At 45.7% G+C, this 12,612-nt stretch overlaps 1 protein-coding gene across 11 annotated transcripts in view; it reads right to left on the minus strand.

The window, feature by feature from the left end:
* The window catches only part of HDAC6 (histone deacetylase 6), a 129,768-nt gene that overhangs the window by 93,693 nt on the left and 23,463 nt on the right, over positions 1–12,612 (minus strand). For 10 of the 11 annotated variants that reach the window (XM_030193921.1, XM_030193920.1, XM_030193916.1 and 7 more), the window contains 4 exons: positions 5,554–5,650; positions 5,121–5,218; positions 3,503–3,607; positions 3,252–3,320 (listed from right to left, as the gene is read on the minus strand). In XM_030193921.1, the coding sequence (XP_030049781.1) occupies positions 3,252–3,320; positions 3,503–3,607; positions 5,121–5,218; positions 5,554–5,650 (369 nt within the window). Of the gene's footprint in view, positions 1–3,251; positions 3,321–3,502; positions 3,608–5,120; positions 5,219–5,553; positions 5,651–8,487; positions 8,627–12,612 lie in introns of those variants that run through there. The other variant, XM_030193926.1, reaches the window with a different exon arrangement.

Consider the following 12,612-nt stretch of genomic DNA (forward strand, 5'->3'; position numbering starts at 1 on the left):
ACAGTGGCTCCATCTACTGATGGTTATACCTTAACACAGGGCTCAACCAAAGCCATAGTGCCTAGAAACTGCACTCTGGTACCTGGGATTTTTTTTTGCTTGTGGTGCTGCAGAAGAAACAGCTAATTTCGTGCTTCTCTGCTGCGACTCGCTTGAACCGTGCTGTTCGGGACGTGCGGGAGCTCTTGTGATTTCAAGTCTCGCAAGACTTGAGACTGCAGGACCAACTCAAACTCTTGCAAGGCACGGCTCAAGCTTAAAGAGAGCAGAGTTGCACAGGAAACTACTACTACTACTATTTAACATTTCTGAAGCGCTACTAGGGTTACGCAGCGCTGTACAATTTAACATAGAAGGCCAGTCCCTGCTCAAAGAGTTTACAATCTAATGGACAAATGTACAGTCAGTCAAGTAGGGGCAATCAAATCAAAAAGAGCGAGACAGACACAGAGAGAGAGAGAGACAGAGAGACAGACAGACAGATAGAGACAGACAGAATAAAAGCTGAAGGGGTGCATGAGAGAGAAAATGGTGGGGACCAGGCTATGGTGATATGTAAAACAAAGAGGCAATTGTCTATGTTTCGCCCATCAAGGTGGTAGCTTACAGCATAATTTTGGGAAGAGAAACTGCTGGCTTCTACCAGTAATCTGCAGAGACACCTTAAGGAACTGATTTACTAAAATTTCTTTGTCCACAGACACAGAATAAGAAAACATCATTAGTAAATCAGTTCCCAAAAGAACGGTTGCTGATGTGAGAAGGGATTGTCCCCCCTCCTTCCTTCCCTGTCCCCCCCCCAAAAAAAAAAAATCACTGTGGACATTTATTGGATAGCAGAGCCAGTAGTGGGAGGCGGGGCTGGTGGTTGGGAGGCAGGGATAGCGCTGGGCAGACTTATACGGTCTGTGCCAGAGCCGGTGGTGGGAGGCGGGGATAGTGCTGGGCAGACTTATACGGTCTATGCCAGAGCCGGTGGTTGGGAGGTGGGGCTGGTGGTTGGGAGGCGGGGCTAGTGCTGGGCAGACTTATACGGTCTGTGCCCTGAAGAGCACAGGTACAAATCAAAGTAGGGTATACACAAAAGTAGCACACATGAGTTGTCTTGTTGGGCAGACTGGATGGACCGTGCAGGTCTTTTTCTGCCGTCATCTACTATGTTACTATGTTAAGCAAGAAAGGTGGCAACTGCTGGCTCCTAAGTTTTTGAGCTGGCTCTTAGATTTAATAAAAACTTGTCAAGGCCTGCCTTAACAGAAAAAAAGGATCAAGAACTTAGGAGTTTGGTTAGATAAGCACTTGAACTACTGATGTAATCTGTTGTTCAAAGTCATGGCTCTCTTACTGGTTTTACAGCTCCTTCATGTATCTCCAGTTTTAGCAGAACTTCATTAGTTGTCAGTTGAATACAGGATCCTTTATAAGTTACTCTGATTAATTTTCTGTGCTTTAAATTTGGAGGGTTCAGTATACTTGCAGAATCTAACGTGCAAGTGTGATCCTGTAATGAGCTTGCATCCTTGCAACAAGCTCTGCTTATGATATACCCAGTAACATCAAAGTGCAATCCAATTGCCTAAGGGCTTTCATGGTAATTGATCCTAAGTTGTAGAATCCCCTGCTGTTAGAATTGTGAAGTGGGGTTTATTATCCAACTTTTAAAAATAAATTAAAAGCATAGCTCTTTGAAAAGGTTTTTTTTCCCCTCCAAAGAATTAGTTATTGGAAGTGTTACCCTTAAAATTCTAATGGCAGTCTCCATATGGCTTCTTACTATGGCTGAACAGCCAGGTTTATGTTACATTATTTTAACTTTTACTTCAATATACTTTAGGCTTTTTGGTGTACTGTGGTTATCAAGTAAAGTAAGGTCAGAAGTCAGGGTAATGGTGGGAGATAATTCCCGGGGTTTTGATCTCAGAGGACATAATGCAGAATGAAAGGTGGCTGATATTAAGTTTGGGGGGGGGGGGGGGGGGGAGGGAATGGGGTTTAATATACAGCCTCTCTGTGGTTTTTTGTTTTTGCAACAAAATTCAAAGTGGTTTACATAGTATATACAGGTACATTATTTGTATCTGGGGCAATGGAGGGTTAAGTGACTTGCCCAGAGTCACAAGGAGCTGCAGTGGGAATCAAACCCAGTTCCCCAGGATCAAAGTCTGCTGCACTAACCACTAGGCTACTCCTAGAGAGAACAAAATCTCTTAAAATTGAAAAGATTTTATGACTGGAAAGCCTGCAACTTAGGCTGGCACAGAACACTGTTGGGAGATTGCACAGAAAGGCATGTGGATGACAGCATAAGTATGTACCAGCCTATGTTGAAATGCCTGCTTTATAAGACAGGTTTGCCCTGGTACCACAAGGAACTGAACTGCATTGAAGTGCAGCTAAGTATATAACAAATAGAAAGGAACTAAAGTATGGGTTTATTTCAAGTGTGAGCCAGCTATGATTTTTGACTGTATCTGGTGCAGGGCACGTGTTTTGTCTCTCTCACAACCTGTTTTAGCTCCTTCTGCTTCAGGAGCACACACATTGTATTGTTACCAGTATGCAGCAGAATGCCACAGATCCCCAAAAAATAAACAGGCAGAAAAGTTGTGTACCATCAACAACACAGAGGAAACCCATGGCAGTTAGTGCCCTGCACCAACACTGTTCCTGCTCCTCTTGTTGATTCCTATCCTGACAATGTGCCTCTAGACATAAGACACCTAAAAACATGCCAAAATATCCCAAGAACCCAAGTTCTGTTCATGTTTCCACAGTGCATCACTGAGTAAGCTACCTCAAAATGAAACAACCAGGACTTTCCATTTCCCTGCTTCCCCCTCTCACCTATCAAGTAGCAGTGATAAGCCAGCCTGGATCTTCCATTCTTTAAGTAAACTGGGGATACTGCGCTTACAGTTCCCAAGAGGGAAGAAACATGTTCATTACTTAAGAGCGACACTCAACTGTCAGTCAGGGCCCATAACTGCAATCTTCTGGAAAGATAATTGGTGCATGGCCCCTAGTCCAGTACTGTCAGTGCTATGACCAGATGAAGTGGGGCAGAGGGGGGAATTTAGAAAACAATAAGTTAGGGAAAATCCCCATGGTACCAAATTCCAGACCTAGTTCAAGTTGTGCAGGAGGAAAAGTGCCAGATCCACAAAAAAAAAAAAAAAAAAAAAAAAAAAGAACTGCAGTAACTAGAAACTCTACTATATGGGAACCATAGGGAGGGGGTGGGGGGTCCTCACCTTGGATCCTCTTCAAAGATGAACTGTGTGCCCTGCCCATGGTGGACATCCCAGTCCACAATTAACACCCTGTGGGAAAAGAGACAGAAGTCAGTGAGTCGCCACAGGGGGAACATATTCACTCTCAGCTATCAAGTCAATGTGGTAGCTGGGAGTCTCGCTCAGCCCTGGCCTTCAGAACACACACGCCCCCCCCCCCCCCCCCCTTGATTAAAGGTCCCACGGGAATAAGTTTTTGCTTTCTGCCTCACCGTTCAGTGGCGTGCTTGTGCTGAGCATAACGAGCAGCAATACCCAGATGATTAAACATGCAGTAGCCATTCATTTTATCCCGATGTGCGTGGTGCCCTGGGGGCCTAAAGAAAACCAAAAAAAAAAACCAAAAACAAACATACCATTTCAATACCAGGGATAAGTTACGAAAGTAAACACCGAAACCTACACCCCTCCCCCATCAATACACTGATAAGTACATACATGGAGACAACCCATTATCCTTCTTGATATCCATCCCTTTACATCTTTCTACGCCTACCTCCTAATGTCATTTCCTTCTGAACCCAATTCCTCCTATGTTTAATTTACTTTCCGTTAAACCCATTAGCTTTTGCGTTTATCACAAACTGTATATTCTTATTACGACTTTGTAATTAATTATATTGTTACAATGTAAGCCGCATTGAGCCTGCCAGGTGTGGGAAATAGCGGGGCACAAATGTAATACATAATAATAACCCAAAGGATACAGATACACAGTCCATTCTTGCAATTCAGTGGGGGTTTCTAGAAAACCCTGTGAATACAGAAAATGCAAATATGGAACCACTGATCCTATGGGAAAAAGGGGTTTACGTTCCTGCGTGACATAGGTAGCAAAAGTGCACTATGAACACCATAAACTCATTATTTCATGTAGCCTTCTTGTAAAGAACAGCCGATTATATTGTGCATTTTATACACTTTTTAAAATAAATGTACAGTATATACAGGTTTTTGGTGTAACAATACTCAAAGCACAGTTCTATAAGTATCTTCCATCCTCATGGGAACACACTTTCATTTGTACTACTGTGCATGGCTGTGAACAGCGAAAATGAGTTGCACTTTATTTTCCATGAATAAGCAAATCTGTGAATACTGAACTCGCAGATAGCGAGAATGCACTGTAATCACAAACAATGATACACAAACAGCACACAAAAGGGACAAACAGACGAGACCCAAGTTCACCTCATACAGGAGTCCTTTTACGAAGGCACACCAAAAAGTGGCCTGTGCTGGTGTAGACGCATGTATTGGATGCATACAGGTTCATTTTTCAGTGCACCTGCAAAAAAGGACTTTTTTGGGGCCGAAAATAGACGTATGGCAAAATGAAAATTGGTGCACGTCCATTTTGGGCCTGAGATCTTACTGCTACCCATGGTCTCAGATAATAGTCAGTGCGCATACAATGCCGACTTCCACCCGGTTGGAGTGCGTAAAAAAATGAAACCACTCGGGTCACATGGTAGTTCCTAATTGGCGCTCACTGGGCACACACAGGCACCTACACGACTTAGTACAAGGGCTCCATAGAGATTAGACTATTCAGGATTTGTAAAATAGAACACCATGTAAAAACAGAAATACATTTTTACTTCCAAAGTGTAAATATGTCAGTGTTGTGGGAGGAGGAGAACTGCTCCAGAAAGGAAGGAAGCATAAAACACCAATCTGGGGTGGAGAAAGGCATCCGTAATCCCGCTTTCACTGTTACCATTTCTACAATATAAAATAGTCTAATTTTCAAACTCATAATCTCTGTTTCCAGCCCAAAACCCCACAATAATCTTGCTCCCAGGATCCCATGAACAATAGGGACCTTACCTCACCAGTGCCAAGCCATTGAGAACCTCCCCAGTTAGTACTTTATCCACCAGTTGCAGGACCGAACCAGCAGCCAGGCAGGCACAGCTGAAGGAATTCTGCAGGTGAAGGAAAACAAGTCAAGACCTTTTAACTTTTTACTGATCAGCTACTAGTAATTTTTGATTGGTTTAGACCCTAGTCCTGAAATATACCCTATCATCTACTTTAACAAAAGCTATTGAACCTCCAAGAAATCAGACTGATGGACAGATAGATGTTAAGACTCAACTGCCACACTGGCACATTTCAGATGTGTTGTAAAGAGTTAGAGAAAAAGAGTTCTACCTCCCACCGTGCCGTGTGTTAGTAGCTTCAGCATACAGAGGAAGACAGTTAAGTTACAGCACAAGCCTGAAGTGAAACTGTGCTAAAAGCGAGGGACAGGACTCACCGGGTGAAGGAAGACAGAGTCATAGCTGTCTGCCAGTGCCTTCAGTTCCTCCTGTTCCATGGTCTGGGTGGATTTCATCAGCTCCAGGTATTCCTGGCTGCAGAACAAAATAAAAAAAACAAATTTATATATACAAGCAGCTTAGATCCTGAAACTGGTGTTTGTTGGGGATGACTAGGGTGTGCATGAGCATGCCAGGGCCATGCAATCCCCACTGTGAGATCCTAGTGGTATTCTGTGGTGCAGCAGGCAAAGTAGAGTCATAGTGAAAGCTGTGGGACTGGAGAGAGACGGAACCAGAGAGGTGGGGAGCTACATGACCACAAGAAGCAAAAGGGACAGCACCGAGGAACCTTGTGGTTGATATGAATGGCAAAAAGATCCACTGAGGGAGTGCCCCACGCTCAGAAGATCTTGTGGGATATGCCCATTTTGATAGATCACTTCCGAGGTTGCATTATCCTGCTCAGTCTGTTGGCCAGGGTACTGTTTTCACCCGCCAGATAAGTGGTTCTAAGGAACATGCCGTGTTGACGACCGAATGCCACATCCGGACAGCCTCCCGACACAGATGACATGATCTGAACATTCGTTTCCTAGGAGGACCAAGAAGAGTGTGAAGCTCTTCTACCCAGGAGAGATGCATCCGTCGTCAGTACTTTTTGCAGCTGAGGAATTTGAAATGGAAGTCCAAGTCAAATTGGATTCAATGGTCCACCACGAAGAGAGCATACAAACTCTGGGGACACTTGGATGACATCTTCCAGACTTCCCTTAGCTTGATACCACTGAGAAGACAGGGTCCACTGAGCTGATCTCATATGAAGACGTGTCATGGGTTTAACGTATACCGTGGAAGCCATAGGGCCCAACAATCTCAACATCTGCCAAGCTGTGACCCTCCGAGAGGTAGGCTCGAACCCTCTGTGTTTCCAGCAGGGCTCCTATGAACTCCAATTACTGGACAGGGTGGAGACGGGACTTGGGGTAGTTTAAAACAAACCCTAGTAGCTTGAGCACCCGAATGGTCATCCACATGGACGCCTGAGCATCCTCCTCCGAGGTGCTCTTCACCAGCCAATCGTTGAGATAAGGGAACACAGACTCCCAGTGTCTGCACAGCGAAGCTACAACTATCGAAAGACACGGTGAAGACCCTGGGAGCTGACGCAAGGTTAAAAGGCAACACCTGGTACTGAAAGTGAGGTGTTCCCAGCTGAAATTGAAGATACTTCCAGTGAGGAAGTAGCAGGATGTGAGTATATGCATCCTTTAAGTCCAGAGAGCATAGACAATTATTTTTCTGAATCACTGGGAGAAGGGTGCCCAGGGAAACCATCCTGAACTTTTCTTGGACTAGGAATTTGTTCAGGGCCCTTAGATCTAGGATGAGACGCATCCCCCCCATTTTCTTCTGCACAAGGAAGTACCTGGAATAGAATCCCTGCACTTCTTCCCCTGGTGGAATGGGTTCGACCTCATGAGCCTTCAGAAGGGTGGAGAGTTCCTCTGCAAATATCTGCCTGTGCCGACAGCTGAATGAATGAGCTCTTGGTGGGCAATTTGGAGGTTTGAGTAACCAACTGATGGCGTATACGAGATGGACAATTTGAAGAACCCCACCTGTCGGAGGTCATGAGACACCTTTGGTGAAAATATTTTAGCCTGCCCCCAACCAACAAGTCATCTGGGACAGATACTTTTACTGAGGTTATGCTCTGCTGGAGCCATTCAAAAGCTCGTCCCTTGCTTTGCCTGGGGAGCAGCAGGGGCCTTAAGCGCAAGCTGTCAACGTGAATGAGCATGCTGGGGCTAAGCCTGAGTAGGCTGGCGAGCCGAAGAGTTGCACCTGCGCATAGGATAGTAATAGGAACTCCTCCTTGGCTTGCCAAAAGTCCTCCTAGTTGAGGAGGTTGATGCAGAAGGTGCCCAGCGGGAGAGAGAAGAGAAGTTATCAATGTGTTTTTTTGATTTGGTCAGCAACCTCTAACTTTCTCTCCAAAAAGGTTAGCCCCACCAGCAAGGGGCATCACCAACCTCTGCTGAATGGAATGTTACAAGTCAGAAACACACAGCCATGAGAGTCTCCATATTGCTATACTTTGAGCAGAGATCCTGAATACTACATCGAAAGTGTCGTAAGTGCCGCAGCCAAGAACTTTCGACACGCCTTCTGCTGCTTGACCAACTGGTGAAAAGACTAGGCCTACACCGGAGAGAGCATGCCCCCTGCAAATCTTAATATTTTTCGAAGCCATAGTAACATAGTAGGTGACAGCAGAAAAAGACCTGTACGGTCCATCCAGTCTGCCCAACAAGCTAAACTCATATGCGCTACTTTATATGTATACCTGACCTTGATTTTTATCTACCATTTTCAGGGCACAGACGTAGAAGTCTGCCCAGTACTAAACCCACCTCCCAACCACTAGCCCCGCCTCCCAACACCGGTGCTGCCACCCAATCTCCGCTAAGCTTCTGAGGAGCCATTCCTTCTGAACAGGATTCCTTTATGTTTATCCCACGCATTTTTGAATTCCATTACTGTTTTCATCTCCACCACCTCCTGCAAGAGGGCATTCCAAGTATCCACCACTCTCTCCGTGATACAGTTATAAAGGATCAGCATAGGGAAAGGGAACTTGATATACCACCTTTCTGAGGTTTTTGCAACTACATTCAAAGCGGTTTACATATATTCAGGTACTTATTTTTGTACCAGGGGCAATGGAGGGTTAAGCATAACTTATGAAGGTTTTCTACAGCTGACTAAATTGCATCTAAAGTTGCCACTGGAGGTCTATCCAACAAACGTAGAGGCTCCAGAGAAATTCCAGAAGAAGAAAACATCATAGTATCGTGTTGAGAGACTCCAGCACCACCATCTGTATTTGATGCTGTTGCTGAACCAGACACTGGAATATGATTGAATACCTCGGGGCTCAATTGTGCTGGACTTGCTGGCACTCCAGGAGCTTTCCAGGCTTCCTCCCTTGGCCCAAGCTGTCCAGCTTCGACCACCCCAGGACACGGAGGGTGGTTCAGGACCCAATGGGCTAAGCGAAACATTGCTCGCCATGTTGGGGCTCTTCCTAGCCTCAACCACAGCTACGCCTGTAGAAGAAGGAACTGCAACGTTGGTAATTATTGCAGATTAGCATTGAAACAAAATTGACAACTGGGGGGGGGGGGGGGGGGGGGAGGAACACCCCAAATCTTGCCCCTTCACTTCAGAATGAACAGGTAAGAAAAAATATATAAAAAAATAATAAAAATCACAGAATGGCAGAAGTACACTTGAGGCAGTAACAACCATGCCTGGATTATCTGGGCAGAGAAAAGTTAAGGTAAAATAGTAGGTTTTAAGGCCTTTGGTTTCTAGACAAAGATAAGTTGGTAAAGAATTCCAAAAGGCTGGGGCTAAATAATAAAAAGCAGAAGTACAAGTAGAAAGGCTCCAGGGGAGATCCAGGGAATTATAGACCAGTGAGACGTCAGTACCGGGCAAAATTGTAGAGACTACCATTAAGAACAAAATAACAGAGCACATTCTAAAGCATGGACTGATGAGACAAAGTCAGCATGGATTTAGTGAAGGGAAGACTTGCCTCACCAATCTACTGCATTTCTTTGAAGGGGTAAACAAACATGTCGACAAAGGTGAGCTTATGGATTGTGTGCCTGGATTTTCAGAAAGCGTTTGACAAAGTCCCTCATGAAAGGCTCCAGAGGAAATTGGAGTGTCATGGGATCGGAGGTAGTGTATTGTTATGGATTAAAAACTGGTTGAAAGATAGGAAACAGAGTAGGGTTAAATGGTTGCAATGGAGAAGGGTAGTTAGTGGGGTCCCTCAGGGATCTGTGCTGGGACCGTTGCTTTTTAACATTTTCATAAATTGACCTAGTGGGGGTAACTAGCGAGGTTATCAAATTTGCTGATGACACAAAGTTGTTCAAGGTCGTCAAATCGCGGGAAGATTGTGAAAAGTTGCAGGAAGATCTTGCGAGACTAGGAGACTGGGCGTCTAAATGGCAGATGACGTTTAATGTGAGGAAGTGCAAAGTGATGCATGTGGGAAAGACGAACCCAAACTATAGCTACGTCATGCAAGGTCCAGTATTAGGAGTTACGGAACGAGAATGAGACCTGGGAGTCATCATTGATGATACGTTGAAATCTTCTGCTCAGTGTGCTGCTGCGGCTAAGAAAGCAAATAGAATGTTAGGTATTAGGAAAGGGATGGAAAACAAAAATGAGGATATTATAATGCCACTGTATCGGTCCATGGTGCGATCGCACCTAGAGTATTGTGTTCAATTCTGGTCGCCACACCTCAAAAAAGATATAGTAGAATTAGAAAATGTGCAGAGAAGGGTGATGAAGATGATTAAGTGGATGGGATGACGTTCCTATGAGGAAAGGCTAAAGTGGCTGGGGCTCTTCAGCTTGGAGGAAAGGCAGCTGTGGGGTGATATGATAGAGGTATATAAAATAATGAGTGGAGTGGGACAGACAGATGTGGAGCGTCTGTTTACGCTTTCCAAAAATAATAGGACAAGGGGGCATGCGATGAAGCTGGAGTGCAGTAAGTTTAAAACAAATATGAGGACATTTTTCTTTCCTCAGCGCGTAATTCAACTCTGGAATTCGTTGCCGGAGAATGCTGTTAAAACAGTTAGCTTAGCAGAGTTTAAGAAAGGTCTGGACGGCTTCCTGAAGGAAAAGGCTATAGAATGTTATAAATTGACGTAGAGAAAATCCACTATACCTGGGACAAGCAGTACAAAATGCTTTGCTCCGTGGATCTTGTCAGGTGATTGTGACCTGGATGGGTCACTGTCAGAGACAGGGTGCTGGGCTAGATGAACCTTTGGTCTGTCCCAGTGTGGCAATGCTTATGTCTTATGTCTAGAATCTAGTCTTTGCAGTGAGGAAAGTAGAGATATGATTGTTCTACTTATGACTGTTTCTTTTCCCATTGGTTAAATTCGTTCCTTTCTTACTTTGATTATAATTGTTGTACATTGCTTTGATCGTACGACACTTCGTGGCTTTGGGTCAGAGGGTGACACATCTAGGTGCGCAGGTGGTGTTCTCATCGATCCTCCCTGTCGAAGGTAAAGGTCGAATGAGAGAAGCTCGCATCTTGGAGATAAATGCGTGGCTGCGTGGTTAGTGCAGACGAGAGTGCTTTGGTTTCATAGAGCATGGGATGATTTTCCAAGAGGCACTGAGCGGTGATGGTGTCCATCTGTCAAGGAAGGGAAGGAGTGTCTTCAGCAACAGGCTGGCTAAAGTACTAAAGAAGGCTTTAAACTAACTGATGGGGATGGGTATAAAAGGCCGCGAAGCCATAATTAACCCCAAAGAAGGTAGGACATCTAATGCCTCTACAGAAGGGAATAAAAAGAGTAAAATCTGGAGAGCCTTGTATACCAAAGCCGTAGTATGGAAAACAAACCTCTAGAACTTGAGGCTACAATGATGGAAGCGGACTTGGATTTAGTGGCAGTCACGGAGAACCATGACTGGGATGTTGCTATACCTGGCTATAATCTATTCAGGAAGGACAGAGTAGGAAAAAATGGTGGAGGTGTGGCATTATATGCTAAGAATGATATCCAAGTGACAGAACTGCAGGACATGTGGGGTAGGGAAGAAGCGCTGTGGGTTAAACTGGAAAGAGGAAAAGGAAAATGTATCTATATCAGAGTGATATACAGACCTCCCTCACAGTCGGAGGAACTGGACAGGGACTTAACTGAAGACATCCGCAAGATAGCTAGGAAAGGGGAAGTACTAAGCTGCAGCGCGAACCGGTGATAGTGAAACCAGCAAGCAGGCAGGCTCGCCTCCTCCTCGCTTTCCCTGCCCTCTCTCAGCATAGCGTCCTGCCTTCATCGCTTCCCTGCCCTCTCTCAACACAGCGTCCCGCCCTCGCGGAAAGGAAATTACATCAAAGGAAGGCGGGACGCTGTGCTGAGAGAGGGCAGGGAGGGAAGCGAGGAGGAGGCGAGCCTGCCTGCTTGCTGGTTTCACTACCGCGACTTTGGTAAATATTAGATTTGCAGGGGGCAGAATGGAAAGTTGGTGAGCAGGAACTATCTCGAGGGGCAGGTGGAAGCTGGGGCGAGTCACTGGACATGGAAGGGAGGGAAGGATAGCGGCAAAGGAGAATCGCTGGACATGGAGGGGAGGGCCGGAGAGAGAGGAGGATCGCTGGACATGGATGGGATGGGAGGGCAGGGGAGAGAGGAGAGTTGCTGGACATGGATGGATGGAGGGGAGGGCAGGAGAAATGCTGGACATGGATGGAGGAGAAGGGAGACAGGAAGGAGATGCACATGGATGGAGGGGAGGGGAGACAGGAGTAATGCTGGGCATGGATGGAGTGGAGGGCAGGGAAGAGAAATGTTGGAGAGAAGGAAAGAGAGGAAGGAGATGCACACGGATGGAGGGGAAGGGAGGGAGGAGAAATGCTGGACTTGGATGGAGGAGAGGGAAGACAGAGGAAGGAGATGCACATGGATGGAGGGGAGAGAGTTGAAATGCTGGACGGATGGAGAGAAGGAAAGCGAGAGGAAGTGAGATGAACATGGATGGAGGGGTGGGGAGAGAAGACAGAGGAGGAGATGCATATGGATTTAGGGGAGAGAGTTGAAATGCTGGACATGGATGGAGGGGAAGGAAGAGAGAGGAAGTGAGATGAACATGGATGGAGGGGAGGAGAGAGGAGAAATGCTGGACATGGATGGATGAGAGGGAAGCGCGAGGAAGGACAGGAGATGCATATGGATGGAGGGGAGGGAAGAATAGGAAGCAGATGCATACTGACGGAGATGAGTGAAAGGGAAAAGAGGAGAAAAACTGCAAATGGATGGAGAAAATAGGCAAAAACTGGATCCACTATGTATCTCCTCCAGTCAAGTCTGCGGAGGACCCAGCTTTTACCTATGGATGTGGAGAAAAAATGAAGAAGAAAGGAGGAAAGTAAAGAAATAAATGGAAAGGAATCCCTGGAAACAGAGTTAAGGGAACAGATACAGAGCAGCAGAATC

This window comes from Microcaecilia unicolor, chromosome 2 (assembly GCF_901765095.1).
Source record: "Microcaecilia unicolor chromosome 2, aMicUni1.1, whole genome shotgun sequence".
NCBI classification, from domain to species: Eukaryota; Metazoa; Chordata; class Amphibia; order Gymnophiona; family Siphonopidae; genus Microcaecilia; species Microcaecilia unicolor.